The sequence below is a fragment of the Metarhizium robertsii genome (genome assembly GCF_000187425.2).
Source record: "Metarhizium robertsii ARSEF 23 chromosome Unknown MAA_Scf_5, whole genome shotgun sequence".
NCBI lineage: Eukaryota > Fungi > Ascomycota > Sordariomycetes > Hypocreales > Clavicipitaceae > Metarhizium > Metarhizium robertsii.
In genome coordinates this window covers 2,136,622-2,151,534 of record NW_011942193.1, presented here as the reverse complement: position 1 = coordinate 2,151,534, position 14,913 = coordinate 2,136,622, and the positions used below count along the sequence as shown (strand labels likewise).

Genomic DNA, 14,913 nt, shown 5'->3' with positions numbered 1-14,913 from the left:
GCATCGACACGACGGAGCGATTCGAAAGAGCCCCAATCTGACACGAGTGTTTACCACTTTCTCTCCAAGCTTGGATCAAGTTCCATCACGGATGATACCGCCTCACAGTTCCTACAACACAAGGCACGGTCATGCACAAAAAAATCGTTACTTTTTAATCAGTTTCTTTTGTAGCCCTTTTGCTACGTGACATGCAAATGGTTAAACCGTCGCCACTCCTGAGACCCAGAAACGCAAAAGAAACAAGAATTCCGTGTCCGTGCCCCTCCCAATCTTACTCCTCAACGACGTTGCCCTTTTCGGAAACGTACAGACCGTCCAAGAACTGCAACCCAAGCGTTAGCAAATCAGTCCTCAACATGTTACGGGTGGTTGCAGGCGCAGATTGTCACAATGGCTAGTCAACAATCCGGCTGCCTCCCTTCTTCACACCCCGCTGATGAGGTAGGAAAAAACAGCAGTGACGAAAAACCCACCTTTCGGATATCCTTGTTGCGGACCTTGCAGATCTGCTGGATGTCGGCAGCGCTCTGCGAAACGCGCTCCAGAGAGTTGCCAGTCAGGACGAGCTCATCCTTCTGGTTCTTGGACAGCTCGACGTCGACGCCCTCCTGCATGACGACTCGGCGGACAATCTTCTCGCCGATGAAGTTTCGGATTTCGACTTCCCATAGCCCGGTGTCGTTGCTCTTATCCAGGTTGACGTTGATGGGAAAATGAGCATATACGTATCTCATTTTATACTTAAAACCTTTGGTGACACCGATAACCATGTTCTGGATGATCGATCGGACGGTACGCAGCGTGGCGACATTCTTACGGTTGCCGTGGTGGATCTCGATCGAGATGGTGTTCTTCTTGGGGTGGCCGAAGTTGACGGCCAAGTGGCCGAGGTCCTTGACGAGCTTGCCTGTTCGTGCATGTCAGAAAAGGTCCTTGGCTGATTGAGTGGCTTTTGTTTTTCAGAAAGCCATGTCGCTGTTAGTGTGTCGTACCTCGGGGACCCTCGACGGTCACGATTCTCGTCTTGATGGCAACCTTGACTATAGGTGTGTTAGTGTCGTGTTAGGAAATAAATTTGCTGTTCGGTCCAAATTGCGCCGTGAATTCGTCGTCGGAAATTTCGATACCACTGCCAGTCGTTCGGTGTCGGATTTCCAAATGCCATTTCTCTCTTTGTCTTTCAATTTAATCTGTTTCGTTGCATCGTCGGACTGGCGGGCATAAAAATTTCCAACTTCGAAAATACGGCGGACAATTTGGACTCTTTTTTTTTTCGGAATCGATCAAAGTAAGAAATTGGTACGTACCCCCCTCGGGGATTTCAAGGATCTCCTGAGAATGAATGTACTTCATCCTGCCGGTTGTGAGTTGGGGATGTCGGGAGGTGAGGAGGTTGTCGTAGGTCGTCGGCTGCGGTCACGACAAATTGTTGGCGAAATCGTGTGGGCGGGAAAAGTTCTAGGGCTCGCTTCACGTGAGCACAGAAATTGCGGGTGGCCGAGATTGAGCCGTGAGAGCAGGTGGTGGGGGGCGAAACGAGCTACGTGATCTTACACGTGACTCCTCCGATGCTCCAGGGCCCACTTTGGTTGATGTTTGGTTGATAGATATCCAGGTTGTTTTGACTTGTAACCATTCCGCGTCAACAGGTCAATCCAATAAAAGTCAAAATAAAATCATGGTGGTTTTCCACTGTCTTACTTTCAAATGTAGATGATAGAATTGAAGTTATTTCAGTCCACGCATCACGTAATTTTCAACTTTGGGCGAGCGAGACAGCTCATCGATCGGTTCCGTCTCGAACATCCGAGCTTCGGTGGGGAGCTCCGGATCCCCCATTCGTCCCAAACAGTACGTCAGCGTCGTTGACACACCTTCACGAATCACCACGACATCACCAGTTCACCTCCACCGGCGCCCATCTGTTCCTCGCGGACTCCTTGCGGACTCCTCGTGTGCCATCCCGCCTCCGTCAACACTCCCAAGGCGCCGTGTACGTCCTCTTTTCCCCATAATGTCGTACTTCTTCTCCACCCCCGTCGACATCGACGTCGTCCTCGAGGATGCCGACGACCGCTCCATGGTCGACGTCAAACTGGACAAGAACCGCCGCGAAAAGGCTCCCCTCTACATGGACGGCGAATCCGTCAAGGGTGCCGTCACCGTCCGCCCCAAGGATGGCAAGCGCCTCGAACACACGGGCATCAAGGTGCAATTCATCGGCACCATTGAAATGTTCTTTGACCGTGGCAACCACTACGAATTCCTCTCGCTGAACCAAGAACTCGCCGCCCCCGGTGAGCTGCAACACCCGCAGACCTTCGACTTCAACTTCAAAAACGTCGAGAAGCAGTACGAGTCGTACAACGGCATCAACGTCAAGCTGCGGTACTTTGTGCGCGTCACCGTGTCCCGCCGCATGGCCGACGTCATTCGTGAAAAGGACATTTGGGTCTACAGCTACCGCATTCCGCCCGAGATGAATAGCAGCATTAAGATGGACGTCGGCATCGAGGACTGTCTTCACATTGAGTTCGAGTACAGCAAGAGCAAATACCACCTCAAGGATGTCATTGTCGGCCGCATCTACTTTTTGTTGGTCCGGCTGAAGATTAAGCACATGGAGCTGTCCATTATCCGAAGAGAAACGACGGGCGCCGCGCCGAATCAGTACAACGAGAGCGAGACGCTGGTGAGGTTTGAGATCATGGACGGTTCGCCGTCGAGAGGGGAGACCATTCCTATTAGGCTGTTCTTGGGAGGTTTCGACTTGACGCCTACGTTTCGGGATGTGAATAAGAAGTTCTCGACGAGATATTACCTCAGTTTGGTCCTGATTGATGAGGGTGAGTTACTCCTTTTTCTGTGGCGCGTATAGCCCAGCACAGTCACAGTGTCGCTGACATGTCTAGATGCCCGTCGGTACTTCAAGCAATCCGAAATCATTTTGTACCGCCAAGCTCCCGACGGCCTCGCCGAGAACACCGGCGGCGGTCTGCAGCCTCTCCCGGCTCCCAACGAAGCCAAATTAGCCGCCGCTCAAGCTGCTGCTGCCCAAGGATAGGGGGTCCAAGACCGAGGACCATGCACCAAGGGGCCCCCTTTGCTTTTGTCACATGTTTATAATTCCCAAGTGTTCTTCTAGCATAGGGCTCGGCGTTAGGGGTAGTTATTGAAGGAGGCGATATTCTTCCTGTCGGCTGGCAAAGCCAATGGGTGGGCCACCATCCTGAAAATTAAAGACAGATATTCGAACGTGGTTATTTTCTCTTTATTAACCTTCCTCATAATGCCTCACGTACCATTTCGTCCCAAGGTATCTAGATCGTGAAAATTTCTGCCAAAAAATAATTTACACATGCCTCTGCCGTCTCAATTCACACACTAGCATACCGTTTATAACTCCATTACATCGCCCGCCTCGAAACCAAATTGGTTGTTCTGGATCGCCGCAATTCTGTCAAGCTCATTCTGGTATTGTTTGCGAATATCTGCCAGCGACACCACCTTTCGTTTGCTGGCACCATCTCCATTTTGGTGGAGCGCTGGTGCTCCCTCGTCGAATATCCACGCTTGCTGTGGTTCAACACAGCTGAGGGCATTAATAAGAAGCAAGTACTGGCGTGTCACCGGAGTATCCAAAACATCGTCGCCCGTAATCTTATCCCCCTCGCCGGCCAGTTTTAGTTTCTGAATGTGGTCGAGGAGAACTGATGCAGCTCCGCGGTAATTATTGCGCTTGATACGCCATGAGTACAACACTTGATGATACGGGAATCCCTGCACTACATCGGTCGAATTTCGACACCGGTCGGCTAGTATGTCATCTACTTCTTGTTGTAGGCCGGGGAAAGGCAACGATACCAGTTCCATGCTGTGACATGTTTCGCACATCTTGTCCACAAGCTTTCGCAGGCTCGAGTGCTTCAAGGCATCGTCTTTGATGGAGAGCAGGCTTGTGTGAGCGAGCTCAAATTGTGATGTGACCAAAGCAGCATTGAATAGACGACTGAGCATCTCAACCTTCGCAGATGAACTATCCTTGACAGCATCCAGGAATTGCATCGCCAGCCTAGCAAAGTCGACCACGTATGAATACGCCTTTTGTGCTTCGTATTGCGCAACAATGTGGGAATAATACATTGCCTGGCCGTTGTTGAGGAGATTCCACTCCGTATCTCCCAAGAGCCCGCAGCTGTGTCTGTCGCTAGGGACTGTTTTAGTGCCTAAAACTGTCAGTCAATATTGACGCTATCATAACGCCAGAAGGTAGACTTACCCATTCCAATGGCTGCCCTTCTAAAACTGATTGCTGCTGACTCAAAATCGTTGAGTGCCAATTGAACTCGGCCCAGCACATAGACAGAGAATGGGTTTTGGTCGCTAAACGGAACAAGCTCAAGAGCCAAATCGGCTCGGTCTTGTTTGATGAGTGCACATTGGATAAGTGCCGGAGAGACTTCGATGTCGCTGTCTGGCGCACAGAGGTTTGTTATGATATCCGTGAGGCTGCTAGAGAGAGGTTCCTTTCTGAGATTATCAAAGCCGAGAAGGTGCCCGAGGTTGGCCTCGAGAGCAGTCACTGTCTGGGTGCTGTCGTCGCCAACCTTCTTGGACTGTGACGCTCGGTCGCCATGGGACAGAGGGATTGACAACTCGGTATGTGCCAGCCACTTCAAGAGTCCCAGCCTCTTAAGTGCGCTGATGAGTTTCCGATATACTGATCCAATATCGACACGGTTGTGCAAGGCGTCCTCTTCATTGTCAAATTCAAACTCCATGTGAACAAGAAGAATTACCTGGCTGAAGCAAACATTCCATTGCAACGCAATGGCATCTTGAACGCCCTTCATAACGAGTTTCTGCCCAAATTCCGTCAAGGGGTAACGTAAATGCCGCCGTCTCGCTTCCAAGGGAGCAGCCATCAGGTCTAAAACATGAGCATACAAATCGTCGTCGACAATGGCGAAATTAGCGCCGAGCACATCGACAACCTGTGCACAGTCCTCATCAGTGATGCCCCTCCAGAAGCCAGCCTTGTCAGAAAAGTACTGGATGCGCTCCAAATCGGTTTTGGATGATTCGTCAAAGATTTCTTGTCTTAATGCAGCCTGAGCTAACTGGACATGATTGTCTGAGAAACCGTCCACAAAGGACAGCGCGGCGTTAACCAGGGCCGCCTTGCTAGCGTTCTCCTCATCAGGAGAGCCAAGATTGTGATAAAGCCGCTCCAAATCACTGCATAGTCGGATGGCAGAGACAAGATCGGTGCAGATTACCCAAGCCATGTCAGTCTCGGGATCAAAGGCCAAACCAATAGCCTCTCCACGCTGACGATCCAGCTCGGCTATGAGTCTGTAGAATCTGCGCCACTGAATTTCACCAGATGCTCTAAACTGCTCGTAATCCATGGCCCCCGATGCGCCGCGCTCCAGTGAAGCCGTTGCACCCAAGACTGAGCAAATAGACTCGGCAAGACCACGACCCTTGCCGTTGCTGCCATCCTTTGATGTCCCCAGGCCGCGCTCGTATATCGACAAAGCTGTTTCGAGTGTTGCCTTTGTAAATCGTCCTGGTTGCAGAATGCACTGTAGCCATTTCTCTGTCACATCGGTTGAGTCGCACGGCCCGGACGTTTGAACTGGCATAGTTCCAGCGTCAGGGTACACGCCATCCCAGTTTTCCTCCCACGACTGCGCCATGTTTTTTCTATCCAGCTCAAGCCGCTTGACTCTGTATGACATGTTGTTCTTCCACAGCGTCCACAGGTTGATAGATCCTTCCGCAGGTGACACAAGAACGAAGTCAGCCAGCGTCCAGATATCGGAAGATGATGGCGTAGATGGTATTAGCGTGGTCTTTGGGAAGAGATCTTCTACAATGACGGTGTGTGCGTCCTTGGCGATAATCTTCCAAAACTTAAATTCGCCCACGCCGATGGGAGAGTACGTGGCGCAAATTCGTTGTCCCTGGTTGTGTCCAACAAGTTGAACCAGATTTGACTGAGAGGGGTCGATGGACCATTTTCCAACCTGTTGAGGCGTACGCTCCACGTTGAGTAAGTCGCCAGTGAAAAGAATCTGACCATCATTAACATTCCAAATACGAATTCGGTGGTCGAGACAAATCGTTATGGCAAAAAGACAGCCCTCCAGCCCAAAATCCGTCACTTCGATGGACGTCGCAGCACTGTATTCCATATTGACTTTTCCGTGCTTGATCGTATGATTCCCCTGGAATGGCAACAAACTTCGTAGATTTTGAGCCCAGCCTTGAACGTTGAAGAATGACTCCTTCCAAAGACCAGACGATGCTACACCTCGTTAGAAAAAAAGAATGACAAAGGTTCAAGACAAACTCACAGTCATCATGTTTTGTCTTGTCAAAGCGAATCATTCCACCATCGCTCACTGTAACGAGTAAAGTATTGGCCGTCACAGCCACCAACCTATGTGGGCTCTTGAAGCCAAGTCCTGCCGGCGACTGAACCTTGCAAAGTTCTGAAAGAACCGCATCGATGGCTGTCCTCTTTCTGAAGAACTCGGGTCGCAGCGTAAAAGTGTACAGCTGCGAAGACTGGTCCAGCACATAAACGCAAAGCGCATCGTGTTCTTCCGGGTCAGAGAATGCCACACAACCGGATTGAATCGGCACGGAAAAATTGAAGTTTAGCACAAGAGGCGCATCGGGAGTCTTGTCCTTTTTGCAAACGTCGGCGGCTCGAATGCTCAATACAGCTCCGTCCTCCAAAACTCGCCAGAGGAAGCTGCGAGGCGTATCGTGCCATTTGCGATGATAAATTGATGAGTTGATAGATAGATTTTTCAATCGAAACGTCGTCTCGTCCTCAGATAATGATTCGTGGGTAATGCGTCGTTGGCTGCGCCCGTTGCCATTTTTCGAGGGCACCCGGATGCTCACAATCGACGATGGCGCAGGAGGCTCGATGTTCAAGCGGGTCTCTTTGAAGAGATACTGAATGTCGCCAGAATCCATCTCGCCTCCATAAAGGAATCCCGGTCCCTGGTTAATAGGGGTGGAGGGAGAGAAGCAGATTCTTGTGAGTGTTGGGACGGTTGCTGGCGAGAGGTGATCGCGTTGGATGGCAGAAATTCAGATCGAAACTTGACGTCGAGACGACGCTAACCCAAAATAGAAATCAGCTCCCCACCACCATACCCTACAGCACAACAAAGGCAGCTATACCGCCTGAATTCTATTTACCATAAATAGCATCGAGACTGTTGAAGTATAACTGTGAATAAGAACACTTGGAAAAATCATCTCGTATATCTATTAAACAATTCATTGGTGAGTATTTTGTATGTCGTAGATTCCATTGAAGTATCTTCATATCTGTGACATCACGATTCGTATTGTCTATGAGTATAAATATGTAGGTACAACAAAGACACCAATATAACGCCTATATCATGCAAACCCAATCAGACTCTACCAACCTCATACCTAATCCTTCTCCATATCCTTCGGAGCAGGGTCGCCAATACCATCCTCATTGATAGCAAACAACGTATCGCTCTCAGGCAGACACGGACTATCATAGATTTTGGCGATTCTTGTCTCACCGCGTCCCTTCTTCAAGCTGATACGAGTCGTGCTAGCGTGGGCAATAATATTGCCACCGATGGGCTTCTTTGGGTCGGGGTTGAACATGGAACTTGGTCCACCGTCGACCTGAGCGACAACCTGGTTGGTGATCACCACAGCAATTCCGAACTCATCAGCCAATCTCTGTAGCGTACGCATAAACTTTGCCAAATGGGTCTGTCGGTTGGATAGCTCTCCACGACCACAGAAATCTGTACGATACAGAGCAGTTGCACTGTCAACGACGAGCAATGAGAACCGGGTCTCACACATCATGGCAGCAGCTTGATTCAGCAGTTGAAGCTGATGGTCAGAGTTGTAAGCACGAGCATAGGCCACGTTGTCTAAAACCTCCTCTCCAGATAGTCCAAAGCGGTTGGCGACGGCAAGGAGTCGCACTGGTCGAAAGGTTCCCTCGGTGTCAATATACAGACACTTGCCCTCACCACCGCCCATGTCAAAAGGCAGCTGACACGTCACAGCCAACGTGTGGCAAATCTGACTCTTTCCGGTTCTGAATTCGCCAAACAACTCGGTGACTGAGCCAGTCTCGATCCCGCCCGCGAGAAGTGTGTCCAAGTTCTTGGATCCCGTCGTGATGGAAATGAGTTCGCTTCGTCGCTGATGCATCTCGGTGGCGGTCGTGAACCCCATGGGAACAAGTTTGGAGGCTTGGAAGGGAATGAGTTTCAAAGGCCCGCAAGAAGTGATTAAAAAAACGAACCTTCTCCCAGAATCTTCTGTGCTTTTTGTTCCGAAATGCCTTTTATTTGTTCCAGCATTCGGCGAGGCGTATATGCCACAGACTCCACCGTATTAAATCCGCCATCCATGACGAGTTGAATGTCGCGTTTTGTTAACCCAGCAATTCCCTAGAGTTTGAAGGTCAATACCCCCGTTAAATCGCGTACAAAATGAGACAAATTACCTCCAAGGCTGTGAGCGGCGTGGGAGCTCCAGGTCCTGTCATGCCGCCATCGTCACCCGCTTGGGCCTCGTCGTACTCGTCAGCCATTTTGACTTGTATGAAATTTGCAACAAAGCGACCAATCCTCGGTAAAAAGTTGCAATTTGGGTCGAGGGCGAAGAAGTGAGAAACAATTTCAGGCCGTGAAGATTTGTAATGGTGTTGATATGACAAGCGCGTTGACACGCGTCGCAGGTCAGGCACCAACTCCTCCTGTTAGACGCCAAGGCACGTGATCAATCAAAGTGGGAGGCAACAATTCTGCGGTCACCCACTCACCCACTTTCGATTCTACTAAATTATAATTCCATCTCACAAACATGAAGGCAAGTGATTGTTGTGTCAGGTCTTCATTAATTTGTAGTAGTGCTATAGTACAAGCAAGCTGTTTGTTATCCCTTTGTCCACCATGCGCGAAACCAAACCCATGCCACCAAACGCCACCATGTGAGAAAGCTGAAGTGCAGTTGCAAAATCATTCATTTCCGATATACATGTATTGCCTTAGTTGATGGCGATGCGGCGGGATTCGTGCTTCTTAGCCTTTGGCACGACAATGGACAGAATGCCATCCTTGAAGTTGGCAGTCACTCCGTCCTGATCGACACGGTTGGGAAAGTTGAAGCTGCGAGAAAACTCGCCAACGCTGCGCTCTGTGAGCCAGTACTTGGCTTTGTCGGCGACCTTCTTCTCCTCGGGCTCAGGCTGCTTTTCAATTTCCGCTGTGGTGGTAGTTGGCGTTCCGGGGCGGGAGTGTGATGCGTTGGACCATTCTTCGTCCTCCTCATCTTCAACAGTAGCCTTTCGTGTATTCTTAGGCTCCTCAGCGGCATTGGGGAGAGCGCCGCTCATTGCAGTGTCCTCAACCTGGCCTGCTGGGGGAGTGCCAGCGGTATAGGATCTCTCGACCTTGCCTCGAACAACCAAGGTCTGAGGCTCAGAGAACTCAATATTGACATTGTCCTTGCTCACGCCAGGAAGTTCACCATGAAGCTCATAGGCATCCGTGGTCTCGCGGACGTCAAACTTTGGCTGCCATTGTCGGACTGAGCAGTGACGACTGGCCTTTGGGTTCTGCTGACGAGAGTAGCTGTCAAAGTCGTCGAGCAGACGGAACAGAGGTGTGAAGGAGCGATCTTGGTTATTGTAAAAGGTTCGTGGGAAGAATGCCATTTTGTGTGTTGATGTGGTTGAAATGGGTTTGAAAGAGGAAGATCGCTTCACTTTTTGCGAGATTCTTCGAAAGGATGTTCTATTGCAAGGTTGCATAAGATAACTTGTTGTGTGTTCTGATGAGAAAGAAAGTCATTATGTACGGGTTCATTGCTGTTGTTTTATACCTCTGCAGAAAGGTGTACTGACAAATAGCGCACCAGGCAACAAACAATTGCGAACACTGTTGAATATACTAGATGTATCTAGAATCAATTAGGAAGCAGCTGCATTGCGTGTTAGGTGGCTTTGGCACTGGATTACAGAGTTCGACGACACTAGATGATGACAGTGACGCCTAGAAGCTTCGAGAAGCCAGTAGAAGTCGAGCCTTTTCCGGACTGGCCATGTTCTCAACGCACAACCAACAACGAGCTTTTGAATTTATCATTTGCTATCAAGACGCCCGGTACTACTCGCTCATATGCCGCTCCAAAAAACTTTTTCTTGACGAACCTGCTAAGTATCCAGGTTTCCAGATCAACTTAAGCTCTCACTGATTTTTGTGCCATTGTGGCCGCGAACACAGTGGAGGTGCCTTGTACCTGACCCCTGCACATGTTGCTGACTAAGACAGCAATGACCCAGGTACGTACATAAACGTCCACAGTGAAATGACGTCACCGTCACGGATTCGACCTGAAGAGCTTCGCGTGCTTGTCGAGGCGATCAATAGCAAGATAGAGAAATGTAGCATACCGAAATTAACTGTAATTGTAGTCCCAAATAGGGACAAGAACGATCTTATCACTTTATGCGCCGAAGTGCTTTAATCAAGTCTCTAATATAACCTCGTCGTTGGGGTGCTGTGATTCGCGATAGCTCTCCTTGGCACCTTGCACTACCAGCGACGTGACTCGGAGTAAACTCCGTGTGACAGTTGCCCAGCCACATCTCGTTCATAGATGTCGTATCAAAACGCATCGCCACTCACAAGCCACGGTTGTATCCAACTTCATCTCTTGATGCAATTCTCGCGATTCATCGATATTTAACGAGGATACAGGAGTATCTTCTCTTGTACGAGCTTAAAACTCCCGGTGATGTGTTATCCTTGAGGCTTGTATGGGATAGCATGGCATCGATTCAGTTTTCTTCAGCAGCATTTTTTTGATGCATTCATAATTGAGGACATGGCCTTTGATCCCCAAAGACGCTCGACGCGCCCAAATCCTCACCAATCTGCCGGATATACATTCGTTAACCCCCCATCACATGAAATATGAAAGAAATAATCATCACCGTCATTATCCGTACGCAGACCTAATGATTCACCTCTCTGATCTACCCAAACCCGCCCTAGCCCCAGCACCGACTGACGCGCTGGTTCGATTCCATTCCAAGATTCCCTTCCATAATTCGCCTCACCTCTTACTTCCAGTGACTGCCCTGACTGCGTAGTAGAGTACACCCGTCCTGGTTGAAAACCCACCCGGATGATTCATTTGCTATTAATATGGCCGCATCATCGGATATCCAGGTGCAAAGTTCATTTGTGCACGTGCAGAAGTTGCAACAATGGTTGGATTCTGTACGCGGTTGAACAGACCAATTAACCTTCGCCCAACAGATGGCTCTAGCTCGGTGCCGTCTCTAGCGATCTTGACCTCTCGGTTTGAATTCCAAGGGTTCCGCAAACCCCTAGTTCGGAAGAAGGGAAGGCGACTGGTGGAGAGCCATTCTAACTTGAATGGCTTTCCCCATGCCTTTGTTTCATCTTCTGTACCATTGGCGTTGTCACTTGTGCTTTCGCTCTCCATGTCAGATTCGGTTTCAGAATCGTCCCGTTCCGCCTCCCAGAATATTGTGCCTCGTGCGGAATCATCTATGATTTTGCCCCTGGGGGCATATTCAGTGGCATCTGTAGGAATCGCTATCGGAAGATCGACATTGGCAGTAGATGCAACTTTTGGTGCGAACTTGATTGCGGCGGCAGGATCTTCGTTGATTTCGGAAATCATACGTGCGTATCCGAAATACTCGCCTGATTTATTAGCTGAGAATATCAAATAAACATTATCCGCGGCCTATACCGAGTCAGTTAGTACATTAACCACATATATCAAGTCCTAGTTCACTTGGCAGCCGACTTGCCTGAAACGCATCATTGAGGTTGTTCTCGTTGTGTGATTGCGTCGCCCAAATACCGGTTTGCACACTTAGATCCAAATCTTCCGTTGTCAAGCTCTTTAAGATGAAGAATTTGTCCTCGTACTGGTGAGCTTTACTATCGCGCCTGGGCACTGGTAGAACGGGTTTGGAAACAAGTTCCGACTCTGTAGGAGGATTCTTTTCCTCCGAGTCACCATCTACACCCTCCACGTCAGTGCCTCCCTGTGTTTTTGATGGCGTCGAATTGACAGCAGGACCAGTAGGCACGGTGCTACCTGTGGAACCCTCGACTGCACTTTTTCGTAATCGGCTGACGAGTCGGACAGACTGGAATTTGGAATCGTGTAGATTTTGCTGTGCAGTAGAGCAAGCAGGCTCATCTTTAAAATTGGCGAAGGCACAATTGCTCTTGGAAATCAGAAATAAAGATTCCATTCCGGGTGTTACTTGGTACACGTGATGAACCAAAGCCATCAGGTTTGTCTGAGGTGGTAGGTTACCGATCCAAAGAGCGTGGCCGCTCTGTCGCGGTTTTCTTGGAGGGCCCCGAACTGTATTCTGCGTTGCTGAAGGCGCGTCTGTTTTTTGGGTCAGTTCCCGATTGTCCAGTTGCTTTTGATTCACGGTTGGTCTACCTTGGTCGTATGGTCTTCTAGCAGCAGCATTTCCATTCGCCTGATGCGGAGGACTGCGAGATTGAGATTTCGAAACATCATCTACAAATACTCCCGATATCATTGTAGGCATTGCTGGTGGATGGCCTGAATACTGGCCATTGTGGGGATAGTAGAAGCTCGTTTGAGCAGGACTCATCAACATCTGGTTGTGATAGTAAACCATATCCTGGCGTCCCTGCAGCGGTATTGGGTGTTGGACCTGAGATAGGTGACTAGTTGAATAGTATTGAGGGATCTGCTGTTGTTGGACATAATATGCTTGATTTGGCATCGGAATGGCTGCACCACCATACTGTGGCATGGGGGTCATTTGATGAGCCATGGGCGGTGATGTGGTTGAGTTAAATGGTTGGCTATGGCCTTGAAGAAATTGAGTTGAATACTGTGGTCGGTAATTAATGGCGAGCAACGTGTTATTCATCGGAGCTAGGTCGAAAGCCTCTTGGTGGCCCTGCGGTTGTTGGTATGCCATCGTAGCTTGCGCTGGGGTTTGCTGCAAGGGGCCAGGTTGGTAGGGATATTGGTGTTGGACTTGTTCCACAGCAGCTGGCGGTAATTCACTAGCTTCGTTGGAATTCGAGTTCGAGTTGGCGGACAAAAATGTTGGAGTTTGGCGAGGAGCGTCAAGCTGACCAGCATCCTGTGTTCGGCTCACCGAATCGCTTTGCATTTGATATTCGCTCCGGATATTCAAGTGCTGAAACTGCGATTTTTTTGGCCTTCGGTCTTCTGGCCTTTTGCAAAAGCTGATCGAGGATGTCAACGCAGCCAGAGTTTTTATCGATGACTAGGTCATACGAGTGCTCGAAGCCGTATCCTAGGTCTATCGGTCTATCGGTCTATCGGTTTGAACTGAAGTCGAATATTGCTTAACGTAAAATAAATGCGGATGCTAATTAGTACTGCAGAACCTCCGCGATTCTTCGTGAAGTGGGCTGAAATAATGGCCGCGTTTCCGATGCGGCTAGGCGATTTGTTTCAACAAAAAGAAGCGCGAAATGCTTGTTCCGTACAAGAAGCCGATAAATAGCACACTCGTCAGGTAAGTCCTGCTCTGGTGATGCTTTTGCGATCCTTGACACCCAACGGGTAGAGCTGGTATCAAATATCTAATTGCAGATACAATGTGGATTTTCCGGAGATAATGGTCCGAGGAATGCGAAAACGTATTAGGCAATGAAGATGTGCATAAGTGCCTTGGCTGTGGACTGTGGATGATCGAATTATCCTCCCTCCTCGAGACGAAAAGAGAAACCAAAGATCAATTGGTTCACCGGACAATGTAGAATGCAGAAAAGCGCGGACTCAATAAAACAAGAGTGTAGCAATGCGTCTAGAGGAACAACTCAGCTGACAGCCAAGCCAAGTAGGATGCTGTTTCAAACGGTGGGAATTTGGGGGGCAGATGACGACTTGAAAGAAGAACCCTGAAAAGTTTCTAGCAGGTATTCAATCTTCTCCAAGCTAGAACCCCAGGTAGAGTGCCGAGTGGCGAATATCTCTTGAAAGGTAGCTGGACTGGGCCTATTCGGAGCTTTGGGCTGCGAATCAATCAGACTCGCAAGGCAGCACCACTTTCTTGGATCCTGGCTAGAAATTGAGTTGAATGAGCCACCCCTGTGATCAGATACTGACGACAGGGCTGAGTAAACAAGGAGATCCGTTGAATTAACAAGGTGGGATGCGCTAGGGAGGTGTGAGAGGAGTAGTAATGATGCTGGGGCTTGAGACGGATACAGGTATCCGATTGCAATAACCGGACCTGTCAATAGCCCAAAAAACCCCAGGACTTCTCGTTACGACGCCCGAAGCCTTTTGACCCTCACAGCCCCACGACCAGCGAGACAACGTCAAGGGTACAGGATAGTCCTGTGTGCGGTATGTAATCCAAGAAAGCCCTTGCAGCTTAGGTATTCCCGACCAAGGCTTCTTCAGGCTAGACGACAGAGGATAGTACAAAGAAGAAAGATCAAGGCGTGGAGTGAATTCAAGGCAATTCAACGGACCGTTTTTCTTGGTCGGACCGCGATGGTTCTGTCCCGTCTTGATGCCCGCGTTGATTTAGACCTTTTTTTGAGCCTCTAGGGAGTAGGCGCGGCAAGTCTTTTTTATCGGTGCCCGGCTTATATCCCTTTGTCGACCCTACGTATATTCCAGGGAAAAAAAGATGTATCCATGTGTTGTAGGGATCCTCAAAGCTCAAACTGCGGCGTAGATGATTCCCATTATATTCACTGGTGAGGGAACCAGGGCAGAGGCTGACAAGTAGTCGACCTGTGAATCAGCAGAATTTCGTCGGCAGTGAGTACGAGTCAACAGCTTAGCGGTCCTGTA

General features: G+C 49.4%; 6 protein-coding genes across 6 annotated transcripts; 1 reads left to right on the top strand and 5 right to left on the bottom strand.

Moving 5' to 3' along the window:
- Positions 1–274: 274 nt before the first annotated feature.
- MAA_04011 (uncharacterized protein) lies at positions 275–1,356 on the bottom strand (the record flags this gene model as incomplete). Its single annotated transcript, XM_007822009.1, has 4 exons — positions 275–325; positions 477–910; positions 996–1,043; positions 1,311–1,356. The coding sequence occupies 4 exons, from the start codon at positions 1,354–1,356 to the stop codon at positions 275–277; spliced, it is 579 nt and encodes a 192-aa protein (XP_007820200.1).
- Positions 1,357–2,017: 661 nt separating this feature from the next.
- MAA_04012 (vacuolar protein sorting-associated protein 26) lies at positions 2,018–3,067 on the top strand (the record flags this gene model as incomplete). The annotated part of the gene is made up of 2 exons (XM_007822010.1): positions 2,018–2,849; positions 2,916–3,067. The coding sequence occupies 2 exons, from the start codon at positions 2,018–2,020 to the stop codon at positions 3,065–3,067; spliced, it is 984 nt and encodes a 327-aa protein (XP_007820201.1).
- Positions 3,068–3,399: 332 nt separating this feature from the next.
- MAA_11233 (uncharacterized protein) lies at positions 3,400–6,999 on the bottom strand (the record flags this gene model as incomplete). The annotated part of the gene is made up of 3 exons (XM_011413213.1): positions 3,400–4,229; positions 4,283–6,316; positions 6,366–6,999. The coding sequence occupies 3 exons, from the start codon at positions 6,997–6,999 to the stop codon at positions 3,400–3,402; spliced, it is 3,498 nt and encodes a 1,165-aa protein (XP_011411515.1).
- Positions 7,000–7,470: 471 nt separating this feature from the next.
- Positions 7,471–8,626, bottom strand: MAA_04013 (Nucleoporin Nup120/160; the record flags this gene model as incomplete). The annotated part of the gene is made up of 3 exons (XM_007822011.2): positions 7,471–8,282; positions 8,336–8,483; positions 8,540–8,626. 3 exons carry the CDS (start codon positions 8,624–8,626, stop codon positions 7,471–7,473), a joined length of 1,047 nt encoding a protein of 348 aa, XP_007820202.2.
- Positions 8,627–9,082: 456 nt separating this feature from the next.
- Positions 9,083–9,751, bottom strand: MAA_04014 (heat shock protein 30; the record flags this gene model as incomplete). The annotated part of the gene is made up of 1 exon (XM_007822012.1): positions 9,083–9,751. The coding sequence occupies one exon, from the start codon at positions 9,749–9,751 to the stop codon at positions 9,083–9,085; it is 669 nt and encodes a 222-aa protein (XP_007820203.1).
- Positions 9,752–11,241: 1,490 nt separating this feature from the next.
- Positions 11,242–13,249, bottom strand: MAA_04015 (YTH domain protein; the record flags this gene model as incomplete). Its single annotated transcript, XM_007822013.1, has 2 exons — positions 11,242–11,786; positions 11,845–13,249. The coding sequence occupies 2 exons, from the start codon at positions 13,247–13,249 to the stop codon at positions 11,242–11,244; spliced, it is 1,950 nt and encodes a 649-aa protein (XP_007820204.1).
- Positions 13,250–14,913: the final 1,664 nt, after the last annotated feature.